Genomic DNA, 27,581 nt, shown 5'->3' on the forward strand with positions numbered 1-27,581 from the left:
CGATATCGCGCTTAATCCGAAGTTAAGGTTCGGTCATGCGGACGTCAACCTCTTTTGCCGGTTAAAATATCGTCGGTATAAAAAAAAGTGCAGAAAGAGAGAAAAAATTGGAAAACAAAAAGATCGCGTACAGCAAAAAATTGATTTCACAAGCCGCGAGGTATAATTGTTCCTATATATTCTCGCGTGAAAAATAAAAAAAAAAAGAAGAAAAGAACGAGCTCGCGAGGGATCAAAATTGAAATGCGTCCAAATTGGAACGTGTTTAAATTCACAAAGCGAGGTATAGCTTTTGTCGACGGGAAAACCAATTAGTCCGCAGCGTTTAGCAATCACTGTTGATCGTTGATACCGTTATTTTCCGCCAGTGCTATTATCCACTTACACAGCCCTTCGCGCAAATGTCGCGCGTTTTTACATTCGCGCCCCGCAAAACGTACCTAGCCGGCCGGCGAAGGGTCGAGACAAATTCGATTTCACGATAGTTTCAGGACGAAACGACTTCTGTCGGAGGCGCCGACGACGACGGCGATATCTCTCCGGCGTCATCGTCACCTGAATTCGCTCGTCGTGCCTTCACAACGCAAAAAGCTGCTACGAAAAGCTTGTTACATCGGCCGACACCACGGCAGCGCCTCAAAGAGAAGTCGATAAATCGTCACCTTCGCGTGACCGAGCACAATAAAAATAAAATTGAGATAAATCACTCCAAGGAGTCGCCCCTCGCCCTCCTCCCCCCGCCCTACGGAACTGTATCTTCCTCTCGCCCTTTCTCTATCACGGACGGTGCCGAAGGCGGCCTCGCGGTCGGCTGAGCCAAAAACGAGCGTCTTCTTCTACTCCTTTCTTACCCTCCCTGCTCTTTTTGCCTCTCTCCTTCTCACGATACGTAGCGTACACCGAGTAAAAATAGCGTGTCCCATCAATCACAGGGTCGACAAACCCTACCCGGACCCGCCATATTTATGTACGTCCGGATAAATAGATAAATAAAGACGAGTAGGTCCCCCTCCTGTACGTAATAGCCCTGAATTTTATTTACGTCCTAACTATCCCCCATCGCTTTCCCCTCCGTCTCTGTGCGCCCTCATGGTGAACAATGCGCGCGTGTTCGTAATTCTAGCGAGTGTTATTGTAGGATTGACACGATGTACGGATGTCTCGGAAGTGAAGCGTCAAACATTCAAAGCGTCAAACGTACAAAACTATATTTTCAAACGCGCCAGTATCTGTCGTGTTACGTCCGCGTGTTGAAGTCACACAAACACCGAAATTACAAATTTCTCACTGTGTGTTAGGTAAAAGAACACCGAGGGAAAAATCTAAGTGTTAACGAGCGAATATTTCGTTCAAGCAATATACCCGATCGTTTTTGAGGTTTCCTGATCGAGTTGATCAGAAAGTTTGATTAAAACTTATATTAGTTTGTTAATTTTTTTTATCGGATCGTGGGCTTTCCTCTCAGTATACCAATGCCTGGACACTAACAACACTGGTATCTAACTTTGGATATTCATAATTTAAATTATGATTTAAGTTTTGATTTTTTTAAAATATGAATATATATTTAAACTTTCAACGTAGAATATATGTATATACAAATTGTGTCTATAATAAACATTGATCCGAGTAACACCGGTATCTAACTCTTAATGTTTTGGTCTTTGAATACGAATATTTAAATTCTTAAAATATAGAATATATAGAATGTTTCACAATTATTGATACACTCGTTGTATGTAGATGGAACTCATCCAATTGGACGCAAAAATCCTCTGCTATTTCGACCAAAGCAATAAGAATGTCCAGAGTTAGGTATCAGTGTTATTCGTGTCAGAGGCATTGATACTTTTATCTTACGTCCGTGATGCGATTATTCAATGCAACCTGTCGTCAGACTTGTCTTCTGTCAGGCCAGAGATGAATCTTATTAAAAAATCCTATCTCGCCGTGCAATCAGGTTAGTGTGCACATATATGATATAAATATATCTCGCATAGGCAAACTGTTCCCCCCGCCTCCGAGTACCTTCAGAAAATGGGGAGTATAAATCAACAAGCGTGCGACCAACCGCGAAGTTAAACGTATCGATGCGTGCGTTCCAATCTACGTTACTGCACACACGGGAATTATATTAAACGACATGTCATTACCGTGAACAGTATCGTGTCTCGATCGGTATTTATAAATTGCGAGCTGCGACGGAGGAATCAACAGGACGCAATCTCGCGACTACCTCCTCCTCGGACGTTACGCGGCTATTACAAATATGAATAGCCTCGTCCGCGATACGTGTGTTCCGAAACGTGGAATCGATCGTCTCATTTTTACGCATGTGTACCTCAATTAATTTCGTCTAGAGAAAAAGAGACGCTCCGTTAATTTCCAATACGAGATTGCGGGCGATCCCGACGATTAACAACCACAACACGAAGAGAGTGGCCACGACTTATCCTCACGGGGAGAACCTGTACCGAGTATCCCGATGACGCGTTCAATTCGCCCAACGTATATCCGAGAAAACGACACCCGAGCCATCGTCGGTGTCCAAGTATCGTCCACCCGACGTATAAACCGATTTTCCCCGAGACATGGCGGACTTACACGACCATCGCAATTTCGAAACCACGTTCTAATTAATCTCCACGTGTGTGTGCGCGCGCGCGCAAAAGACTCCGGGCTCTCTTGAGCTCGCGCGACTCACGATATGCAACACACGCCACCGGGTCCGCCGCGGCTATAATGTGACTCCGTCATCCAAGAGTACGGGATAATTAATCCGGCTGTGTAGGAATTACACGCTCCGGAAGGGAGCCGTGGCGTGCGCGCGTTGTACACCTCGCGTCCACGAAATCTCCCGGCGTTACCCGCCATTACGTATCGGCGTATCACGTGTGTATGTGTAATATCTACCGTACACGTACAACGGCAGACAGTAATCTCGTGTTAGAAGGTATGGAGCGAAACTCATCGCGGCTGCAGCAAGGTGAGCTGGTTTCCAGCGCCGGTCGGTCGGCGCGAGTCCCCCTTCCTCCAGCCGCCCCCTCTCAGCTTCCCACCCTTCCTCTTTTGCCGTGGCTGGTTATTTAAAAGTTATAACTTATAACAGCGACCATTAAGTCCGCTGCTCCGACTGCATTCTGCCGCGGCCTGGATATCTCTCCGTGAAAAGGCCGCATTCTGCATTCCTTGCCGTCGTCCTGCCGGCGACGACGCGTTCCAGCTCCGGCGTGCGCGAAGAACCCATTCGACTGCCATAACTTCCTGTCCGTGGCACCCGGTCGCGCTTAAATCTCCAGCCCGTTCGGCGGCGGCCCCCGATTCTTCATCGCACGCCGCAGCAGCAGCTCTTTCCCTCACAGCCGCCGGCAGGACGCGAATTTTTTAGGAAAGCCATCGCGACCGAGTGCGTGTAATAAAGGTTTCCCTCCCTCCCCTTCTCCATGTGTCTCGCTGCGGAGAGTGATCGTGGCGGTGGAAAAATTCACCGCGTCATTCGGGGAATATCAGTTTCGTTGAAATATTGAGTTTTCACTGCTATTCATCCCGAGAAAGTCTCAGATTCTACCCGCTCCCCAACCTCCTTTTCGTGGCGGTCTTGAAAGCTACAGCGGTAGCGGACATTCGGGACACCTAAGCGACACTAGAAATACCCGAATCCTTTGTCAGATTGTCGACACCCGACAGCAATTTGTCACTTCTTGCCCGGCGGAATGTAAACGCGCGCCGTAGCGTGAAAAGTGTCGTCGTTAAAAGGCTTTAAACGTTCAGGCTCTTGCCAATTCCCCGACACGCCACTGAACCTGCCGCGAATAACGCGCTGCTAATTCTGTAAATAATGGTTCGCTCCGTTCAGACAACAATAACGAATCGGTGATACAGAGAAAGAGCATAAAGCGCGTTCTCGTTATCACGGAGCTGTTATCGGCGGGGAATTTATCGTGCCGTTGTAATTGGACCGGTTACACCGGTGATAAAAAGATACTGTGAACTCGATAGTGCGAGTCGTCTAAAATCGATTCACGTGCACGAGAGCGCTCTTAATCGTCGCGCACACTAGTTTCTAAGTCGCTAATCTCAGGGCACAATATTTATCTACTCCGTTATCGATAAGACTATTCATAAATCAATTCCCGGAACGCTCCCAGTTAAGCGCGTTAATGTATCACACTTTTCTTTCGAAAGCGATAGCGCGTCCTCTGCGAGGTAGATAACCGGTTTTTATTATGACCTTACATTGCTCTTGTAAGATACTTTTTTCGGCCTCACGCATTGTGTATACGATGGTGTTCATTGAAATAATTAAGAAGCCTTGCTGACAATTTCACCAGTTTTTAGATAAGCAATTCTTGCGGCTTGAAACATTCGACAATTATGCGCAACAATGTATCCGAAAAAGTACAGTTTTATTATGTCTTCAGCGGAGTCTTCTTGTAGCCTCAAGAGAATTCTTTTCAAATCAAGAGAAAAATATTCTAACCTAAGTTCTATTCCATTCTCAAAGTTAGAAAAATTTTATCTTCTACTTACAAGTCTTGTTTTTAATTCCTTTTAAAATTTTTCTGTGGTAAAAGATTTGCTTTAAGTAAACATCATATTTATCTCGATTTACATGTTTCTGAATTTAAAGAGGGAAAAAGTTAGAATAATATGTAGATTTTCAATTAATACAAAAAGACTGATAGAATAAATAAATTTCTGGTGAAATATGAGCGACTCAGAAATTCCAATTAAATTTACCAGAATTCTGTTCAAGTTAACGAGAAAACCTGATAATTTCAACTGAATTCTGATAACTTCCGGAATAACTGAAATTTCTCAATCGTTCAGATTTCACGAGAAATCCACGCTGTCCTTAATCTATTCAAACTTTTTGTCCGTGTAGTCCCTCTTCATTAGAATTTTTATTAGAGTCCACTTCATCAGAAGAGGAATACTCTTTCAATAAGAGTTTTCGTTTATAATATGGGATTACAGAAAATGATACTTTGTAATTAGAGTTCTTTTTCCGGATGTTAGAATATTTTTTTGGTCTTAGAAAAATTCTCTTAGGGTCATACACACACATTCCGACAAAATTCCGTTAATAATAAGTTTATATTTTTTGGAAGTGGATATTAACCGACAACGTTAAGGAACGGCATGCGGAATAATTTCGGATTGTCGACGAGTTTTTTTTGTCAATGCCGTTCCCACAATTATTCACACAATAGTGTGCTTAAGGATAGCGTAACGTTGTTATCCTCGTGACGCTGCGGTTCGCATGCGAGAGGGAAACTCGGAGTCAATTCGCTTCAGTCGTGCAAACTTGCATTCTTCGCGTTTTGAGCGAAACAGATGAATTTTCGAGAATACACGAGAAGGAAATGAGAATATGTACGAAGGAATGAGACGCGGAATGTGCAAACCGGTAAGGACAGACTTTTTGAACGGGAGCTTTGGCCCATGCAACAAGAAATGACTGCGGCCGATGTAATTTCATGAAATTCAAATAGCACAGCGCAGTCGGTCGATGAATATTTTAATCCGGGAGAGTATCCGCGAGAGCATCCTCGCTCACTTTCCTCGAGGAAACGCAAAGAAACCCGGGGGATGATTAAAGGAAAGGAGACTCGAATGCGGCACCCTTAACGCGAACAAGCTTTCCGAGAGAGAAGAGGAGAGAAAGAAAGACAGAAAGAAAGAGGGAGAGAGAGAGAGGCACGAACGAAGCACCTATAACGAGTAAGCCTGTTCCATTATACCATCGTCCACGCAACACGAAAGAACTCGCAGAGCAGGAAGAGGAGTTGAAGGATGGGTAGATGGATGGATAGACTCGGGGGTGGTCGAGGGTAGAAAAATCGTGGACCCTCCAGCTCGATACCTTTATAACACCTCTATACTTGATCAAGACCGACACGAAGAAAAAAAAAGAGAGAAAGAAAGGAACGCCACAATAGGCGTGGATGATCTTATTTGTCGAGTCATCTCCTTGCGCAGAACGGAAAAGCGACCTACGCTGAGGAAGACAGTAAAGAGAGGAAAGCGAGACGGCAGTCACACCCGTTTGCGTGCTGTGTAAATGGCACGCTATCTTCGACCTTTTTCTTTCCATGCGTCCTTCGTTTCGGCGCGTTCCGCTTTTACTACTTATTGTCTGCTAATTTTCTTTCAACTGGCGAACGAGGAGGAAATGGAGGAAAGCAGTCGTGGAGAAAGAAACGACGCGGTTTTTCGTGTCGCTATTTCGACGCATAAATCGACAAATGAGTAATGAAATAATCCGTAGGCTGCTCATTGGAGATCCTGCTCTTCTAACATTCCTAAATAACGGATTTAGTTGGAAATGGCATGCTTCGAATGCGAGTGGTAGCGGTGTTTCTCTTACAGCATGAAATGAGTACATACATGAAATGAGTACATACTAAATACTCTACATACATACTAGTACATACTAGTACATACTAGTACATACTAATACTAGAGTACTCTCTAAATATCTTGGAGTGAAATTTCACTGAAAAAATAGTAGTCATCGAATTCGAGTGATTTTTCACAAACTAAATTCTTATTTTGAATCATCAAATGAATATTTTTACTCGAAATTGAGAAGAGAATTTGGGATACAGTATGAACGACACGTGTATTTTTAGACAAAAAAAAATATGATATATGGCAAAGTGTCGAATGCGACAGGTTCCATGTGGGAACATAAAACCAGGGCAACCAGAAAGAATAGGAAATGGATGGAAATAAGGAAGCAACTTGAAGGCAGGTAAGGTCTGTTAACGATATACAAGATGTCTGACAACCCGCATCCTTCCAACAGCATACACCAATCGAGCTACCGGGTTCATCACAAAACCACTGTTCGTCACAACGTTACGAGATGAATGGTTCTCTAAATGCAAACTATAGAATATATTGAAATAACATATGCGATGCAGCGTATGTAACCGACACAGTTTCTATTTATCTCAGTCGTCGCTTGATGGTACCTGACTAGAAATTTGTCCTATGGTCCAGATCAGGTTAATTTCAATCGATTACCTGGTTTGCGTAAAGTTATTATACGTCATAATTATTCTCTAAATTTCTTTGATTGTATTCCCAGAATTTCTTTTTGAAGAAAATTTTACTGAAAATCTATAGTTCACGTTACATATTTTACTACGGATTTTCAATAAAATTTTTCTCAAAAAGTTTTGGACTGCAATCTTGCAGTGGAATCTTACTTAAAACAAGTGGAAAGTACTTTCACTCAAATTTAGAGTGGATTCTAACTCCAAATGAGCGAATGTTTCAATTGATCGAAATAAATATGTTTCTGTAACGGTGGAGCACATCAGGGATGCCACTAAGGACTTATTCAGAATGAATTCCGATTCGTAATAATTCTATTTTTCTTAGAAAACATAATTAGAAGAAATCTAAGAAATAACTAAATTATTCCGATCAGAATCTAGTCCGAAAAAGTCCATAATGATATTCCAAATTCTCTTCTCAATTTTGAGTAAAAATATTCACTCGATGATTCAAAATAAAGAATTCACTTTGTATAAATGAAAAATCACTCGAATTTAATGACTACTATTTTTTCAGTGAAATTTCACTCCAAGATATTTAGAGAGTATTAATAAAGTTCTAATTATTAATCATCCTTATTATTAGTGATATTCTAATCGCCATGCTGCGTTGCGTGATTTATTAGAGTTTAAAAAAAATCACCTTGTACAAACCAGATAACTGATTGGGGTCAACTTGATCAGGATCATGGGATAAATTTCTAGTCGGGTATCTTGTCGGTATAAATGGAAAGTTTTGTGGGAACCTCGGCATTACGAGATATAATTGATCGAGCCTTCGTTTCTTTTTCTTTTTTTCGCAATGCAACATCGATGCTGGATTCCTTCAAGTTATACAATTAGCGGCCGCGTTAATTTTTTTTTCTTTTCGCAATGCAAGTTCGATACTGGATTTCTTCAAGTTATACAATTAAAGGTCGCATTAATTATTCCGCTTGAGCTTATTGCGTTTACGCAACGCATGCCTGTTTCTACGATGAAGACGAAAAAAGGAAACCCTAAGCTTCACGTTCTCACGTGCGGACGAGCAACGTGCGACTCGAGAAAAAAATCTGTCGGACGAAACGTAAAGGCTTGCCGACACGTCGCTCGCTTCCGCGGGCCACCGGACGTTCGACGTATTAACTGCTTGTCAAACACGCTTTTTACGATCGCGTTAATGCGCCGGCTTGCATTTAACACGGGGGTACGAATGTCGCCGGGCCGGGCCCCGGGAACGGTGGACGAAGTCAAATAAAGAGTGCTGATTGGGCCGGATTAGTTTTAATAGTTACCGTGATACACACACGAGATAGTCGCATTTAGTGACTGTCGAGCGGAGTGCCTCAAGTAGCCGGAAGTCTTATCCAATACATGTATTGCGCCATCAGGCATTTTTAACGACACCGGTAAAGTCACAATTAACCGTAAAATAGTATCGAGTGTGATAAGGAACAAACGAGCGAATAATTCATTTCACGTATGTCTGCGCGAATGGAATAAAAGCTACGTGCGCGTCGATAAGAAGGAGTAAGAAACGACGTAAACGGATTTTCCAAGCAGGCCAACTAAAGTATTAATTACCGACCACGAGCGAGTGCGCGAATAATAGAATAATAAGTCGCGCGACGAAAGAAAAGGGAATAAGGAGATGGAACAGAAAGAAACAAAGAAACAAGAACATTAATTATTATGCATCACGTAGCTGTGCATATGGCACGGCGAGAGCCCTGCAAATGTGTGCGCGAACAGTGCCGTAACTGCGATTTTTATGACAGTTTAGCATTTACGCAATGTTCTTTTTTAATAAGTAAAACACAACTACGTCTGTGGAATCTCTTCTGCACTGAGAGAAATATTTGGAAATGTTTTTATTTGTGGGATAAAAGTTTATCTCGTAGGAAAAAACTCTGCATTCCACAAATAAATCTTCAAATATTCTTTTCTCAGTGTGTGCACTGAGAGAAAAAAGATCGAAGAAATCGAAAATATTTATTCAATAGGTACTTATTATATTACTAATAACACGTTTGCTTATACTAACATGAAATATTTTTCAAATAATAAAATTTAAATTTTCTTGAAATTTGCTTTTTTTAAGCTATGGAGTTTTCTCTACTTAAATAAAAAAATTTAGATTCAAGAAAGAAAAAGTAAATATGTTATTAGTATTCCAAATAAACATTTTTTACATACTTTTTTTCTCACAGTATATATACTGTAAAAAGAGACGTTAATTTCTGTTTAAATGCATCACCTTTAATAAACGCACAAAGAAATAAAAATTTGAATTTATCGATTTAACTTAATCGTCTGGATTATAAATTTGCTTGTAATCGCCTGTTTTATTATCAATAAACCGGGTGAGTTACGACGATTATTATTAATCGTTCATTGATCGATAAAACTACGTTCCTGAGATGCCAGTGCAATGTGAGGCCACGTGCAACCCGCACGTGTGTTACAGTTGTCGCGATAAAACATAAAACGGACGCCTCGGTGCTTTTTTCTTCCCCAGATTGTCTCGCCGTCTCGCCCTCTGCACCGGCGTTTGCTCTCTCGCGAATCCAATGAGTGCGAATCCCACACGCAGCTTTTGCTTTCATCTCACCGATAAATGCGCCCGTATCTGTGTACGCGGTTACGACGATAACGGAGATAAATCACTCAGAACGGCGGGTCCGTAACAGTAGCGAGAGGAGCTTGAGAAGGCGCGGCTCTCTGACGTATGAACAAATCTACCTATCTATCAACGTAAATCTCGGCATTTACGAGGCTAATGCGTTAAAAATGATTCTTAACGACGCGAAACGAGCGTCACTCGGTGCGACTCACCTTCACGGCGAATTAAGATTTCGAAATAATACCAAGGATTCGTACACGCTGCGTAGCGTCTCAAATTCTTTCGTTCCGTTGTCCTAAAAAAATACTATACTCTTCGAATTCTTTGGAGTGAAATTTTTCTCGAAAAGTGCTTCTCTCCAAAAAGACCAATAAGTCACTCGAATTCGTGAATTGCTCGTTCCCAATCGTCGAGTGAATATTTCCACTCGAAGCTGAAGAGTGAATCTGATGAGCTCCACTGTCTCATCGGAATATATTCCGATTGAAATATTCGTATGGAATCAGAATACACTCTAAGCTCTTGAGTGAAACATTCACTCTTGCGATTTCGAGTGGCAGTAACTTCGCTATCGCTTCGAGTGAAAGTACCACCACTTTCCACTCGTTTTAAGTGAGATTCCACCCCAAAAGATCTAAAGGGTACACTGAGAGAAAACAAATAGTTGATCCAACTGGAGTTATTTTTGGTCTCAACCATGCTTTTTGGTTGTTCTAACACAAAAATAGTAGTGGTAACATGTATATAAGATTGTTACCATTAACGTGAGAGAAAAAATGGTCGACCTAACTGAAATTATAGTTATTCTTGGTCCCAAACGTGCTTCTTAGTTGTTATAAAAATGGTAGTAATAACATGCATAAGAGGTTCTTATCACTAATTACAGTAGAAATTGCTTAAAAAAAACTCATTTTCTCGGCTATAATTCATAGTAATTATTTCTCTACGTGGAATTATAGCTCCAAATATCAAACATTCTCCTCTCAGTGTAACGACTGGATAATAATTATGAAGTCGACGCGTGCGATTGAATATGTCGCGCCTACATCCGCGCAATATTTTCGCCCTCTTACATCAGGATAATTTCGCACCGTGCGACAGACACAGTGCTGGCGATGCGTAAACGCCGCTTATCTTCCGCTCGCGCGAGCAGATACGCCGGCTCTCCCGAGATTGTGAGCGTGTTTGATTGCGGTGCGAGATAGCGAGAGTCGCGGATTTCGCGAGCGACGTGGGTACGCGCGTCTTTGCAAATAGAGATTTCCTACCGAGAGTGCTTACCGCCGGGAGGCGGCCGAAGCGAATACGTAAAAGCTCACGGGTGGCTTGTCATTGGCCTGTCATTAACGCCTCTACGCGAATTCCGAAGGTCCATAAATTCAAGCGTATTCGCGCTGCACAAGACGCGCTAACGAAGCCGCGCGGGAAGGATACACACGAGGCTCGACACTCTCGCTTTTATCGCCCGCCGCGGTCGATCGACGTGCGTTAAACACGCCGGAGAATGATCACCATGCTATTCATGCGAGCGTTGCATATCGCGCGGCAAGTTGGATCAACGTTTTGCGGCGGTTTTTTAAGAAAATTCGCGCCGAACTCTGTGAGCGATTTTGAAGTCAATACTGCTTTAACAGAAAAATTTAATACAGTTACTGGACAGTGGTGTTAATTTTTGTCAAGTAACTGAAGGGTGAATCTACTTGAGATTCCTAACACAGTGAAGATGTATACCCAAAAATATAATCTTACATTTTTTAGCGAAATCTTTTTATTTATGGCTTTAAGAAGATTTCCTTAAAACCAAAAAGAAAATATTTTATAAAACCCAAAAGTCTCATTTGTTATTAAATAAGCAAAACTTTGAACTCAAAGAATTCGATAATTATTGACAACATGTCCAAACCGATACAATCATGTCTTTGGCGGAATCCTTTTATAAAAATGATCTTAACAGGATTCTTCTAAAATCGAAAGGAAAATATTTGCAAAACAACAAATAAAATTGGACGATAAGAAGCAATTGCGAATCTCAATTGCAATGTATTTTAATACGGTACTATCTTATATACCTAATCTAATGCTGCAATTTTAAGCAAAATCGTAAGTCTCGTAACTTATTCTCGTAAAATTTGTCAGAACTTCTGAGATTTACAAGTCTATGCAATATCATATGTCGTACAATCACTTATAAATATCGTAAATTACATGAAATCGTAGATATTTATTATCGTAGTAATTGTACGACATATGATATTGCAAAAACTTGTAAATCTACTCATAAGTTCTGACAAATTTTAGGAGAACAAGTTACGAGACTTACGATTCTGCTTAGAATTGCAGCATAAGTCTTGATTTAGATCGTGCAGTTGTATTTATTAACTTTAATCTCATAAAGCTCTTAAAATAATTATTTTTGTTCTTAATAGAAATTTTTTCTAATAAGAAGACATTCTGCTAAGTAAACATATTTTCTTAATTAAAAAAAAAGAGAAGAAAAAAGTATAATATCTAGTAGATCTTCTTACTTTTCGTTCATTACGAATTTTTATTTGGAATATTACGGGAAATAGCATCTTGCAACTAAAAATTCTTTTCTTTGAATGTTAAAATATTTTTCTTTTGGTTTTAGAAGAATCTTTTTGAGATCACATATAAAAGAATTTCGCTAAGAATGAGATTATATCTTTTTGAGTGCAGCGCTTCTTTTGAAGTTACTCCATGCAATAATAATATTCGCCAAATCTGAAGCCATTTACTGAACAGAAATAAACAAACTATGCAACTAATTGACAATCAAGTCTGCTGTATGCAGTAATATTATTGTTTTGCTGATGCTTACGTAAACTGTACTATACATTTCCACTGAGCTTTTCACGAGGACATTTGTACCGCGGAGCATAATTTCTTTACACTCGTTTGTTAATCGAGTTATCACAACAAAACTTCAGAGACAGAGCGGTGATTTATCGTTTAAAGTGAAAAAAGGCGTCGTCGACGATGTGTCGTGTTGCAGATAAATAACGAGAGCACGTCCTTCAGATAATCCCAAGTGGACTTTACTTCGATGGAATCTTAATTCATGACTTAGTCACCGAGATACTTAACGTCGATGAAGCTTGAGAAACTTCACGGAACTAATAAGCAATTGTATATGTTGTATTGTGTTACAGGGCGTTCTTTAGAGGATATACTAAACGAAAATCGTACATCAATGCGTACACAAGGAGACACAATCACGGTCGTGCAGCACAATCGTCGATCTTTCGCACAAGGATGTCCCCCGGAATTTTATTCGCTTAGCTCTCTCTTCGCCATACACTCTCGGACTCCATCCGAGAAGTTCTCTATTCCTAAACGAACAAAGCGCATAATTCATCGACCATAAATCCTGCGGCGGTCACGTCGCGGTCCCCGCAAATCAACTCGCCGAAGTTTCGTGAAATAAATCGTAATTCCACACGGATTGTCGGAATTTATGATTATGACGCTCCACACGCGCTGCATCTCTTACCTTTCAATTTATGCCCGTTTCAACAGCCGTTATGCATGGTGAAAAAATGAACGAGATAATGTCGTTTCGATTCTTCAATCGCGCAAAAGGAAAAATCTATATTCAATTAAAGCAAAAAAAAAAAAGAGTATTCGTCGAGAGTTTCCACGAAAATGTGGGTATAATATAAATAAAAAATAAATCAAATTTCATGATGCGATTGATTTTGTCTTGCATCACGCGACACTTGGACGAATACTGGTAAATTACAAACTGTTCGACAAATGCTACGATAGAAGTTGTATTCTAAAGATTTGTTTTGTACAGTTCGAAGGGCAATCGATTGTCGCGTTCGCAGAAATCACGGATGATCTAAGGAAGTTGAATTATTACGCGGAAAGAATGCAAATGAGACGGGAGTGCAACCTTTGAGGTGGTTGTCGGATGTAACCTCGAAAATGTGGACGAGAGCGAAAAGCAAAGTTGGCAAAAGAGTGCTTCGCTAATGGCGCGGCCTGGAATCCCGCGCGTCTTCCATCGGAGTTCTGCTTGATTTTACCGCGGCTTTTGTGTCCGACGCGGCTTCATCCCCTACAATACATTTCCTTCCCTTTAAAGTAATTTGTTCCGTTCCCTCCGAAAGCGCTGCATTTTAAATCGTGTCGATTCATCAGGATTCCCGAATACCGACCAGACGAGAAGGAGAAAATGTTAGCAAAATAACGAATAAGCCTAATCAAGCGTTGCTCTGAAATAATCGCGATGTTCCCCAATTAATAATATCAAATTTTAAAATTTTATAAGTCTTTTAATAATGAATACTTTTCAATATTAAATAAGTTATGATTTTTTGGTACAAGTATTTATTAATAAATAAGTACTTTGCTACTTTATTAAGTTAAAATTTTCTATTATATTAAATGCATTTTCACTTATATTATTAAATTACTCCTTATATTATTAAATTAATTCTTGCCGATATTCTACATCAAGAATTTTCTGTTATGTCTCAACCTACTTTAATAAAAAAAAAAAAAATTACAAATTCTCTCGTTACTTGCGCGATTAATTAATACAAGTGCGATAACCATTCGAAGGGCTTACACTATCTTTTGATTTTCAGGAGCGAACGAAGCCCTTTCTAATTCGGAATCGTTACGAGAATAATTTCGAGGATCTTCCCTCGTTTCATCGCGACCCTATTACCCGCATAAGGTTAATCGTCGTTTTGCAATTCGCATGCAAAGTACTCCATTGAGAAAAAAGACAGAAAGTCCCATTTACTCAACAGCTGGTGGCCGATAATTATCAGCTCCGAGAAAAACGAAGAGTGCAACATCAACCGTAACATTCTATAGGCTACGCATGCCATAATTACTAGCCAACCAATATTAGCCTGTCATTATCTATCTAGCGTCTGCCTGCCTATTCGATAACGTACGATACGATACCACACGATGATACACGGCTCTCGTGAATTTCTTCCGATTAAATCGCACACAAGACAGCAGCGGTCGATCGCGTGACTCCGCAGCTATTTTTTATGTCGAAATGCTTTTAAATGTCGAAGCTTTCCCGGCGCTTATTATTCGACGTGTGCATAATCGCGCAGATCCGAAACACAATTAATTTGATTAGCCTCATAGCCAGAAACTGCAATTTATATATGAATCTTCTCATTTAGAAAGGAGAACAAGCAACTTATTGATCTTTGCACAGAGATCCGATAAAAATAAAAACAAAATCGATATTCTCTCTCTCTTCCTCCTTCATAACGGATATATTCTTGAAATAATATTCGCTGATGACACTGAGAAAAAAATTTATTACATTTCAAAAAACGTTTGTTTGGATACAACATATTGTGAACATATTTATTTAAATTAAATAATTATTTTCTACAATTAAATAAAGAAGTCTTAAATATAAGTTTCTTTGATTTTAGAAGATAATTATTTAATTTAAACAAATATATTCACAGTTGTATCCAAACAAACGTTTTATAAAATTAATTTTTTCTCAGTATAGAAAACAAATGACTACACGATCATCAGCATCGCATTGATATGCATGATGCGACTCCTAATTCTCTATTCGTTTGTCTATTGCCCCGTTAGAGATAACAAAACGTAAAAAAGGAAGACATATTATAAATTCAGGCAGATATCCTCGCAGACTCCTGCAAGGAAAAAATGAGCGAAATGCGAATACAGCGCTAAAAAAAAGAAATAAAGCGATTTGGCCTGTGATCGACCAATCACTCGCGTGGATTTCACAGCCGTCGAAACGTCAAACCCGTTTGGCAAAACCGACTGTCGGAGAGAAGTTTCGCGTGCTCCAATGAATAAATTCAACTTTGATGTCCCAATCAGCGTGCGCCCGAACATCGTAATTAAAATCGAATTTTCGGAACAAATTAAGGAGATCGATCTCTCTCCCTTTCTCCTCCTCCCTCCTCTCTCGTCGGTCAACGAGAACCACGCTGAAAATCTGTCCTCGCGTTGGTCGTCCCGCCGATTCCGGGAAGTCTCAAGAGTACCCAGCAACTTTTTTTCCCTCGTGATTCACGCTCGCCCTACTGTGTTTATTCTTTTTGCTACACGCCACGAGACGATCTGCACGGACACATCTTACGGATAGTTTGCAATTTTTACGCTAAACATAATTTTGACAGCCTCATTGTGTCTCGCCGCATACAATAAAGCTTAATCAAATCGTACGTAACAAAGTATTTATAAGAGGAAAAGTTCCTGATGTGTTTGTGCGGATGGGTATTTGCGAAAATAACTCTTCGCGTGAGCTAACTCAATTTAAGGGTAATTTTAGAAATTTCCTCGATATCTCGCAAATTATTCCTATATCCGATTTTACTCACTCCGATTTTAGTTCAATCTTCAAACGTTTAAAATCTTACGATTCACGTGAATTCGGCGTTATTTCTGCATATGCCTTCATTATTTGTTGGATATAACATTATTTTTAATATATTTTACACGGACACGATTTAGTGAATGTAATTTTATATATTTTTCGATGTATCTTTTATAATTATGCATGTAGGGTAGATTGAAAGTAACATGCTATAACAAAGATTTGCTCCAACAACAAACCAAACTCACGTGAACGTGTCAGTAAAAAAATTTAATTAAAAACTCAGTCAATAAAAGTTAATGCAAAATATTTCGTTCTCGGGTAAATCAGATTGATGTCAATCCGCCGATTAATCGTATGTTTCGAGAAATATCCGCTGTCATATCTGATGCTCCACTAACGAGCATTACTGAATGGATTTACTCCTTCATTATATTGTCATATTCGTATCCTGCGTTCTGTGTAGGTATATGAGATCACGATGAGAGTTGGAAACTCATCTATTTTTTTTTGTTTCTCTTTGAAAACGCGAGCATTCTTATCAAAGCACAAGTATCTTCATTTAAATGAGAAAAATACGTTAAGCGCCTGCATTAATAGTTGTTGCTTGAAACGACTCATCTCAAGTAATATACTCCGATTTGAGTTAGATGTGAGCTTTCTTCAATGGAATCGCGATTATAAATATAATATGATGTAGTTCACATCTAAGGACTATATCAATAGTTATTACTTGAAACTCGTCCCAAGTGAAATAGATTTCTCAGAGTTGAATGAGAGTTTTTTTCCAGTTGAATCGCGATTGTAGACATAAAAGTCATATATGTCACAATTTTACTGAAGAATTTGGATCTGAATAAAAATCACAGCATCTCACATGAAACAAGTTTCAGGCGACTATTGATACGTGCCTAAATTCAGAAATGCATGTCTCATTGTGGGACTAGTTTTAAGTAACAACTATTAACACGGCGCTAAAAGAGGCAGGTAAAAAACCACAAGCAAAACTCTGAGTTAGGAGGTCGCAAATTTCACACAAAGCACAGGATACGAAGACAGCACTACGCACACAAAAAAGACACAAATCTCAAGTTTACTCACATGAAATCGCCTCTTTCGGAATATCGCTGGCTGGGAATCCCTCGTTCTCGAAGTAGGATCTGACACTGTCGCACTTGAGGCCGGTCGCGTTGACCGTCGTCACCGAGACGACGATCGTCACGGTAACAAGCCACGATATCATCATGGCACTCGTCATTTTCGTAACGTTTTCCTCGTGGCGTCGAAACAAGCGAAAAAGTAAAGAGGAGAAATTGTCGAGGACAACACACTCCCGGACGATATATTTTCTCGGACACTATACTCACGAAGAACTTTCGCTGCCGGCGACGGGACGGACGCGACGGCGACGACGACGACGGCACTCACGTTCGCGAACGTGCATTCGGAATTCGCGATTTACGGGTTCTTTACTCGCGCGATGTCGACGCGATGCAACTGTCGCGACGTGGCCGGTAAGTGTGCCGAGTGAACGACGAAAACGGCAGACGAGCGATCGCGAGAATCCTGACTGGACCGAAGGAAGTTCCGCGAAACGTCTCTCACTACTGCACGACACGCACTGGCCGGAGCGTGAGACGAAATGTGCGCCGAGGCGAGTCTGCGGTGGTGGGGGGGCGCTCGCGTGCGGCGAGCGCGTGCGCCGGATCCGCCGGCAACTTTGCGCGGTCTTCAGCCGCCGGTAAAGGATGAGTAAACACACACGCGGACGATAATATACTCGTGATTGCGACACTTTTTTCTGAAGTACGGCAGCGCGCGCTAAGCGAGACGGGAATTTGAATGTGCGCGTGTTGCAACGTACAGACTCATATTTCGCTCACTTTAGACGCTTTGCGCGAACAAATACGCCAGCAAGATACTTAAAGACCGCGCGAACGTTCCGCCCTACTGTAAAGGGGCCTAACAGGCCCGGTGATATTTGGAGAACCGACATTACCGACTGTTTCGAACGTATTTTGCATAAATCAGGGTTAGGAGTTTACGCTTCAATTGATATATATTATAATAATTGAAATATAAATAAATTTAATATAAATTAGAGTAATTAAAATATAAAATAAGATAATTAAATTATTAGACAATTATCATATCTGTTTGGATATTTATTATAAATATATAATATTCAAAAAGGATAACAAATCGCATGAAGTTTTCATTTTATCATAATTTTCATTTCATAACAGATGAATTAGATGACTTAATTTTGAAAGTAACTTGTTTAGAAAATAATGTTAATAAATTTACATCAAAATTCTAAAGATCACATAAAAAGGAAATTTTTCTTGATTAATTTTTTAGCAAGCTATATCTTTGAAAACTATTCATTGATTACTTATATATATTATTATACAGAGGAGATTTCATATATACTTTTTATTTTATTTATATGTAGAATATCATAATTTATACGTAAATGCCCAAATCTAATCTGAACGATTAGCCTGTAATACAATATTGTACTGAAAAATAAATATTTGAAAATTTATTTGTGGGATATAAAGATTATTCACAGAAGCAAATTTATTTCACAGAAATAAATTTTATATCTTACAAAAAAATACTTAAAAATTTATTCATATAAGATAACAGTTTATTTTATAAAAATAAACTTCATTTTACAGTAATTAACTTTATTTTGCAGAAATAAACTTTATATTCTATAAAAAAAGTTTCAAATACTTTTTTCTCAGTGTACAAAATCGAATTAAACTTTTTTTCTCAGTATACAAATTCATGTACATCTGCGTGAATTAAAAAAATAATGCATGTATATGTCTATGAAATTTATTTATCTGAATAATTATGAAGTTAATACTGTGTATTATATGTGAATTGTTCAAATCCATACTGAGAAAGAAAATAATTTACTTGTGTGGAATATAAAGTTTGTCTGCAGAGAAATAAACTTTTTCTTTTCACAAAAATAAATTTTATTTTACTTTATATCCCACAAATAAGTTTGTTCTTTTTCGAAAGAACAGAGTTTCAGAAGAACTTTCTGAACTGGTGTACATTGCTGCAGTAAGTTAGAGTACGGGACAAATATATTTTATTCCACTCGAACTTTTATTGCACCGGTATACACCGATTTAGGAAGTTCGTCAAAAGAAAAAAATAAACAGACCTTATATTTGTGACAGTCTCTGCATTATCGATGCTTACCGACTTCTGCTTCAACGGTTCCAAAAATCCCACACGATGATCGCACGTTTATCCAATCAGCATTCTTGACAGTCCATTTCAAGATTTCACTTTCATATTCCGTATTTAGACACTCCCGAGGACGTTAATCATGCGAGAGTCTCATCTTCGACGAATCGAAATCGCGAAAAGTACAAAACGGTTGTGAAGTCCGAATGATCGTGAACCGCTCCGTTACGATTAACTATGAAAATAATGGCGATTGAGATTCTCGAAAAAAAGAGAGAACGACGCGCACATTACTTCACTCGATACTACCGAGGACCCATTCCGCGAGATACTCGTTTTCGATGCTCGCCTTCCACGGTATTTTACGCGCGATTCATCTTCGGCACTCCCGACGGCATTTCGCGAGCGAGATTGATTTCGAGCAAAAAACATGCGACCTGGAAGGCGGACGCGGTCACGACGACGATCGCGCGACTTTGCTCGACATTCCCGACGGCAGTCTCACGGAGACGTTCGCACGTTAGGCCGGCAACACACAGAGAAACATGAGTAGCAAACAGGTTAACCAACAACACCCGATGATTCTTTTTACGACCAAAGAACAATCGAATAAGTCAATTTTCTTACTGTTTACGTTTTTCTGTATGTCCTCCGCTCGAATCTCACCACGAATACCTCGCCACAACGTGCGGAACTTGTTCACGGCGCTTCTGACGGTGATCCGTGCTGAGGCTCTCTGTCGACGAGCCGAAAGACGCGGGAGATACGGAATAACTGCTTGACGTCACGTACTGCAACGCCACGATCCGCCGCGCAACTAACCGAGAGCGACGGTACCGAAACGTGTACAACTTCACACGACATTCCCGAGGGCTATTACGTTGTAGATATTCACTTTTGATGGATATATCACCACGACAAATGCATGTAACTTACAGCCGTACACACGATAAAAACAGAAAGCGCGAGATCTAAGAATCACGCAGAGACAGGAAGCGAAAGCTTTCTGTATCTCTGTCTTTCTCTTGTCGCGCGATTCAGAGAGACAGAGAGAGATAGAGAAACAGATAGGACTTTTTCGTCTTCCGTTTCTTTCTGTAGAACCTAATTTAATGAGAATTTTGGATATATGATCTATTCTTATTACGTCTATGCTCTCAGCATAGTCGGAGATAACTCACCCCTCAGCTCCCCTTCGCCCTTCCTCACAACGGATAGAAAGATTCGAACTCCGTGTGACGACGAACACCTCAACCTTACTCGCGACATTCCCGGTGAGCCGGGCTGCGTGATATCCGATTATGATACGACAAATGCGCGAAGTTCATCGTCGACACTCGCGATGACGAGGATTCCGCGGAACTCGTAGCCAGAGAGCTGAGATCGCGACGGACACAGAACGACTCTTTGACTCTGCGTACTGCAACGACGCGATCCACCCCTGACTGGCGGTTGCGATTCTCGAAGTGCTGAAATGCGCACAACTTCATACGGCATTCTCAGCACGGCCAGTAGACGGGAGAAGATATCCGTATTCGGTGAATGATACATCGTCGCGATGAATATATGTGGCTTAAGCTTTGAAATCACACACTTGATGCTTTCTTGCATATAAAATCGCGCTATCGCGCACTGGAAGATCTACTCAATGAACCGAGCCGTCGGTCAGCATGAATGTTAGGAGGCATAAAATACGTGCATAATGCGTTTCTATTTTTACTCACGATATATCCGGAGATCATTCGACTTTCTCCCGAAAGATTCGAACTTTGTAAGGCGACAAACGCACGTAACCTTATTCGACGCCCTCGGCCATACGGTGAGACTTACGCGATTACTTACGCATATTTCAGCATGATAAACGCGGAAAACTAATTCCCGGCAACCACGACGGAAATTCGACAAAATTCTCATCCGGATGTCGGAGTTAACGTCGCGAGAAATGGACGCACGAGACGGTTCGTCAAATACGAATTGGCGCGTTGCGTTACGTCGTGTAACTAGCGCTGTATACGGCAGTGAAGGTGTTCTCCAATCAGAGACGATGTGTGACGTCATGTTTTCGCGGCAATTTCGTTTCGTAATGATACGAATTTAAATCGTGCTCATTACGCATTTGTTGCATTCTTGAGTCGTTGGAAGCAAATCAGTATCTTCCTCGAGAATCTCGTACGAGATCGCACAAGAGATCGAGTTGCGTGAAACTTTGAAAGTAGAATATTTAATTTGCGACAATTTATCGATTTTATCATAGTAAGATATCGAGCTAGTGGCAATAAGCACGGGTAAATATGTAGCTAAGTAAACAGACGATATCAACAAAGATATTACAGCAGTTACCTTGAGATTCTTGTAGATGCTGGCGAATTGCAAAATTGTTCGCTTAGAACGCCGCTAGGCTAATAAAGCCTTGAATATTCTTGATTAAAATTATCGATTTTTATTCTTTTCGTGAGAAAAATCTTTCCCCAACGTCTTTGCTCTTCGATTCTTATAGAACATAAAGCGACATGTAAAGAGTACACGATTCGGCAGACTTGTTTCTCCTGTATGCATTCGATCGACTTTTCTCGATAGCTTTCTTCTATCAGTCTGCTCTTTATAAAAACATTCCAACATAGTTGAATTCGGTGGTCCGATGCTTCTCAGGAATCATCCCCGGCAGATCGTGTGTGGATGTTAAGTTCTCATGACTACCGTAGGATGTACGATTGTCTGGATCTGGATTGCCTCTCCCCAAGTGCGATTCAAAATAAAGTTCAACTATGTGTGTGACTGAGCTTTGAGACATTACGAAGCAGACAAAAAACAAATTGTGACTAACTCTAAAAGAGGCGACTAGATAAGAACCTTTACTCACGTTGGATTGCTCTTAGATCTCTCTCTTTCTAAAGATGAGAGAATGTCTGTCTTTCCTTGTGATATCTTAGGGACTAATGCCAAGTTACTCGTTGGAACGTGGAATAGCCGGGCTAAATCGACAGAGAGGCCGAAAGAAGCGTCATCCAAAACCTAAGATCCAAAGGGAAAACTGTTGAAACACAACAGGAAGGGAGAAGCAGATCATTATCATCATCCATCATCTTCAAGACTCTCTTTGAAAGTATGCTACCTTCATATTCGAAAAATCATGAAAGTATGCTACCTTCGTGTTTAAAAGTTGATTTGAGAAGAACCGACGATTCTGTCCGATGTGTAGCTGGGAACAGCTTGGAATCTGTTGAAAGATAGAAAGGTTTCTAGCGAACTGTAGAAGCGACGTGGACCACTATTTTTTACATTCAGATATTGGATTTATTCGACGCTAATCACTTTGCTCGCGATATTTTCCTTAGTCTGACTTAACCTACAATATTGATTGATGAATTCTTTCTCTTATTTTCAACATTTTTTTATTAATCTTATTTACCACCGTCTTTTCTTTTCCTAATTTTGTTTGATTCTTTCCTTTTATTTGTCGTATGAAAACCCTGCTGTAAAAACTTGCATTTACGTTTTTTACCGATGTCGCGATTAAGCATAGGTGTTTTTTTCGTTTCGTGACCACGGTAGCGTTTGGTTGGTAGTTTGGTCCACTTAACGCTCGCAACGCCTCGAGCAACAAAGATAGAATAACGCTCGCGGTGAGCGTTAAATGGATCAAACGCTACCGTGGTTACGAAACGAAAAAACGCCTCATGTTAACCTGTTTCAGCCTTAAAGTGTCGTTTGAATGTTTATTTCGTTGTAATATTTAAATCATTGTTTTTAATGTACAATTTTAATTTACGACGAGCACAAAATATATGCGGATAACTCATTATAATGCATATTTTTCTGCATTATATTTATTAGTAAATATTTGGACGAACACAGTAGCGATAAATAAATCGTCTGGTACCATCTAATGGCGAGATGAGAAATAACCCAAACTGCAAGTGGACAGCCTGGCGCCATCTAGCAGTGTATTATAAAATTACAATTGAGATGCGATTTTAAATTAATATCTTATGGATTTTCTACAATAAGATCTAAATGCACTAATATTATTTTGGCTTTAAGCGAAACTTAAACATATATCTATCTTTATCTTTCTTCTTAAATAAATAAAGCAGACATATATCTCTTGTCTACAACCTTGCTTTAATCTTTAAGTCGTAAGATATTGACTAACTACAGTTGATTATTTTTAAAATAATCGACTGTGGTTGGTCAATTTCTTACGGCTTAAAGATTAAAGCAAAGTTATGGGCAAGGGGATATTTAAGTCTCACTTAAAACCAAAATAACTTTGGTGCAACCGGGCTTATGCCATTAATTATAAGCCATAGACAAGTTGATCAACCATAACCGATTATTTTTGAAAATAGTCGACTGTGATTGGTCAATTTGCTTATGAATAGCTAATAGCTTACTCCTTGCTACAACCTTGCTTTAATTTCTAAGCCTTAAGAAATTGACTAACCACAGTCGATTATTTCTAAAATAATCGACTGTGATTGGTCAATTTATTACGGCTTAAAGTTAAAGCATGGTTGTGGACAAGGAGCTATTGTAGAAGATCTATTAAAGATAGCGTGCTTGAAAGTGTTTGAAAGCGACGGATAGACTAATCATATCACTTTATTTTAACCACAAGTAAGAGAAACGTTTGGAAATTGTTTAAATTATAATTGGTACTATCCTCAACACACACACGATACTAGAGTTCCTTCAGTCAGAGTTAGGATAAAACATGATTTCTGATTGGTCCGCATTTTACCTGTTATTTATCGAATAATGTGGTGGAAGTGAGAGAGAAGACTGAAATGACGAATACGCTGCAGCTTCTCTTTCACTCACTCGCTTCCTCCCTACAGATGGTGGACAGTGTTTTAACACGGACTTCAGGAACTCCTAATATTTTGTATATAAGGGCGACTAGACGTTCTTCAACGACCGTGTTCAGCTGCAAGAATTAAAAGCTCGCAATCTTCCTTCACTTAAAGATACACGGCGCGGTTTGACAATCCACACCAACTGCAGGGACGACATCGGCGTCGGTGAGTGATCGAACGTAGTTATGATTAATTTCGTTTTTGCTCAACCGCATTCGCCCCATGTTGGAAAATTTAACGACGAAAGGTATAACGATCGAAATGTTATGTACAATGTATCTTTTCAGGATAAACAGCACCACTTGACGATTACAATTCACCTTTGATAACTCATTTGTGATAGAATTATATTTGTTATATATGATTAATTAGAATTATAGTATAGAAGTATAGTTGTCCTAGCAAACAAGATAACGTCAAATAACGTATTATTGACGTATTAATGACGTCAAAAATACGTTATTAAGACATCATTTGACGTCATCTTGTTTGCTGGGATATGTAGGTATATATCATACACATATGTTACCAAACTTTCTTTGGACACACACATGAAATTATAGGTAGAATTTTACCATGAGTTCTGTGGCAAGTTACATAATTATCCAAAAGTAAGTATGCCAGTATGCATTCGTTGTGTCATAGTTTCATCTAAAATGTATGATTTATATCTGGAAACAATTAAAAGTTGAAAGATGACTCAGTAAATTATATCATAACAAATTATATTAAATTGAAGAAATTGAATAATTCTTCTTTGTACATTTTTCAATTGCGATTTATTCAATTTCATAAATATCGTCACACTAACACATAATACACAGCTCTTATAGGTCCTTTGCATTTAGTTATTAATCTAAGAGTCTTTTTACTATCGTTTGTAATTTCTAAAAAATTAAATTTTAAGAGTCAATATCATCAATATACTACTAGATAACGCCAGAGATAGGCTGTTGTATGTGAGGTCTAAGCTTAATAATTAATATCTAGAATAGACGAATTGAACAAAATGCTTGAATATATATAAACTATTTTTTAATGTAGATATTAACTATTTAAACGACCTACACTATATTAAAATATATAGAAATCTGTCTGATTAAAAATGACTTTGTAATTTAATAGTATATATTGAACTGTTTTTTTCTAAAAATCTATTTCTATTTAAAAAATGTTACTAATAATTTATTATTACAATTTACACCAAAAGTACAAACCTTCTATGTAAAATTATATTATTAAAATTAAACAAGATGAAAGATATACATATTGATTAGGTTAGGTTTAACAATAAATTTTTAAGTTGAAATTATAAAGATTTACCAAAGATCAATATGTAAGTATTGAATAGTTCATCAAAGATCGACCAAAGTAATGAATAATGATTGATTTGAAATAGACTCGAGAATGACTTTAATATTAAATCTGTCCTTTTTAATTAAATTGGTGCATTAAATTATAATGAAAATGTACTTATGAAAAAATATTGAAAAAATATAGTTTTTAGTATATCATTCTAACTTATTGCACCTGTGTACATACACCAATCAGACAATGCAGCTGAAAAGATAGATCTCATGAGTATCGTTCGTCGATATCATAACCTAAAATTTAGATAGAAGAACACATTATTTACTTTCTCAGCATTTTGAGTGCACGTGTTGTAAAGACAATGCAGTTAACGATGTCAAAGACGAAATTTAATAAGGAAGCATTGCACCAAATGTTACTAGAAGAGGACAAATTTATTGCGGATATTTGTTCTATAATGCCGTTGCCAATGCACGAATTAGGTGAGAAAGTATCTTCAATCTAATAGTATAACCTCAAATTCATCAATTATATTTGGAAAGTAATTGAATCTCTTCTTTCATATGTTAATTTAGAGAAGCAAAACTGTCTACCCATGGAAGATGAGAAATCAGCAAAACAAGGTTGCTATTTTTATATTTATCCAATACTGATAGGATATATATTTGTTTTGTTTAAGATTTGTGATACTGTATGATTTAGTATCAGCCTACAATCTTAAGCTTTAAATCGTAAGCAACTGACCAGTCACAATCGATTATTGTTGAGACATAAGGAAAATAATTGACATAATGAAAATAATTGACATAAGGAAAATAATTGACATAAGGAAAATAATTGACATAAGGAAAAATTGACCGTGGTTGGTCAGTTGCTTAGGGCTTACAGCTTAAAGCAAGGTTGTAGACCAACACTTATATGTACAAACATTTTTATTACAGTCAAGATGGTTACAGTGCCAAGTAAAAAAGTGGAAAGGGCAAAAACCTTTGTAGAATTAAACACAAAGCTGGAGAAGTTGAAAGGTGTTAAAAAATTGGATTATAAGCAGAAACTTCTTAAAAAGAAATTGAAGAAAAAGATCAATAAAAAGGCTAAAAGAGAAGAACGTATGCTACAAAAGAAACTTGCTAGGACTGAACAGAATGCTGCTGGTTCTAATCAAATAGATATCACCGACAAAGAAGCACCAAAAGTTCCAAAGCCAAAACCAGTATTCAATTCAGAAGGTAAAATGGTATTCAGTAAGTTTGACTTCTCTGAGATTGGCATGAAGAAGAAATTGCCCAAAAGTGAAAATAATCCTAAAAAGATTTTGCAACAGTTGGAAGAAAAAAAAGAAAAACTGAAGCAACTAGAGGAGTCTGGCGATAAGGAAAAAGCAGAAGAAATTAAGGAAAAAGATGCGTGGAAAGTTGCATTGGCAAAAGTAAATGGTGAAAAAGTAAGTTTCCTTTAATTGTATTTATTTCATATGAAGAACAACCTTTTTCTGATGTGGTAATATCTGACATAAAGAAAATATTACACTATTTTTATTTATATTGCTATAAATTTATCGTATTATTTTTTTACATTAATTTTGTTTTGGGTAATATATATCCAGTTATATATCCAGTTTTCAGTAAGTTATAGGCTATATATATGAATTTATCATTGTTATCATTTTCTCTTGCTATATACATATCCGTTGCATTGATATATTTTTCACATAGCTTTATCTATTGTCAGGTTAAAGATGATCCAGAATTGTTGAAACGTAGTATAAAACGAAAAGAACACAAAAAGAAACACAGTGCAAAAAAATGGGATACCAGGATAGAGAATGTGCAGAAATCCAAGCAAGAGAGGCAAGATAAACGAAGAGAAAATGTCATGAAGAGGAAAAAAGACAAGAAACTGAACAAATTAAAGAAAGCAGCGAAGAAAGGGCGTGTGATACCTGGATTTTAAAGACTAACTTTTTTATGTTACTATAGCTTGTACGACAGACTCTGTGTGATACGTCAATGACGTTTTCCTTTTTTTATTAGTATACAAAGCACACATATGTGCCAAACCAACAAAAATTGGAAAATACATGTACAGAACTGATGTTTATTAAGTTTCTGTTTAATATGAATATATATATATATATATATATATATATATATATATATATATATATATAT

General features: G+C 38.6%; 2 protein-coding genes across 2 annotated transcripts in view; one reads left to right on the forward strand and one right to left on the reverse strand.

The window, feature by feature from the left end:
- Positions 1 to 17,786, reverse strand: part of LOC116843728 (glypican-6) — a 223,027-nt gene extending 205,241 nt beyond the window's left edge. Inside the window, exon 1 of the mRNA XM_032814418.1 lies at positions 17,132 to 17,786. Within this exon, the coding sequence (XP_032670309.1) occupies positions 17,132 to 17,288 (157 nt within the window). The 5' untranslated portion in view covers positions 17,289 to 17,786. The remainder of the gene's footprint in view (positions 1 to 17,131) is intronic.
- Positions 17,787 to 24,081: 6,295 nt separating this feature from the next.
- On the forward strand, positions 24,082 to 27,564 carry LOC116843735 (surfeit locus protein 6 homolog). The gene is made up of 6 exons (XM_032814437.1): positions 24,082 to 24,264; positions 24,387 to 24,710; positions 25,744 to 25,892; positions 25,986 to 26,033; positions 26,352 to 26,854; positions 27,142 to 27,564. The coding sequence occupies exons 2-6, from the start codon at positions 24,676 to 24,678 to the stop codon at positions 27,361 to 27,363; spliced, it is 957 nt and encodes a 318-aa protein (XP_032670328.1). The 5' UTR covers positions 24,082 to 24,264; positions 24,387 to 24,675; the 3' UTR covers positions 27,364 to 27,564.
- The last annotated feature ends 17 nt before the right edge of the window (positions 27,565 to 27,581 follow it).

This window comes from Odontomachus brunneus, unplaced genomic scaffold (genome assembly GCF_010583005.1).
Source record: "Odontomachus brunneus isolate Ranch 3 - 2012 unplaced genomic scaffold, Obru_v1 Obru_scaffold_035, whole genome shotgun sequence".
Classification (NCBI taxonomy): Eukaryota; Metazoa; Arthropoda; class Insecta; order Hymenoptera; family Formicidae; genus Odontomachus; species Odontomachus brunneus.

Coding starts and splice junctions, on each gene's coding strand:
- LOC116843735 (XM_032814437.1), top strand. CDS start 24,676: ATGAGTTCTGTGGCAAGTTACATAATTATCCAAAA. Junction 25,893..25,985: donor GTTGCCAATGCACGAATTAG/GTGAGAAAGTAT, acceptor ATGTTAATTTAG/AGAAGCAAAACTGTCTACCC. Junction 26,855..27,141: donor CAAAAGTAAATGGTGAAAAA/GTAAGTTTCCTT, acceptor ATCTATTGTCAG/GTTAAAGATGATCCAGAATT.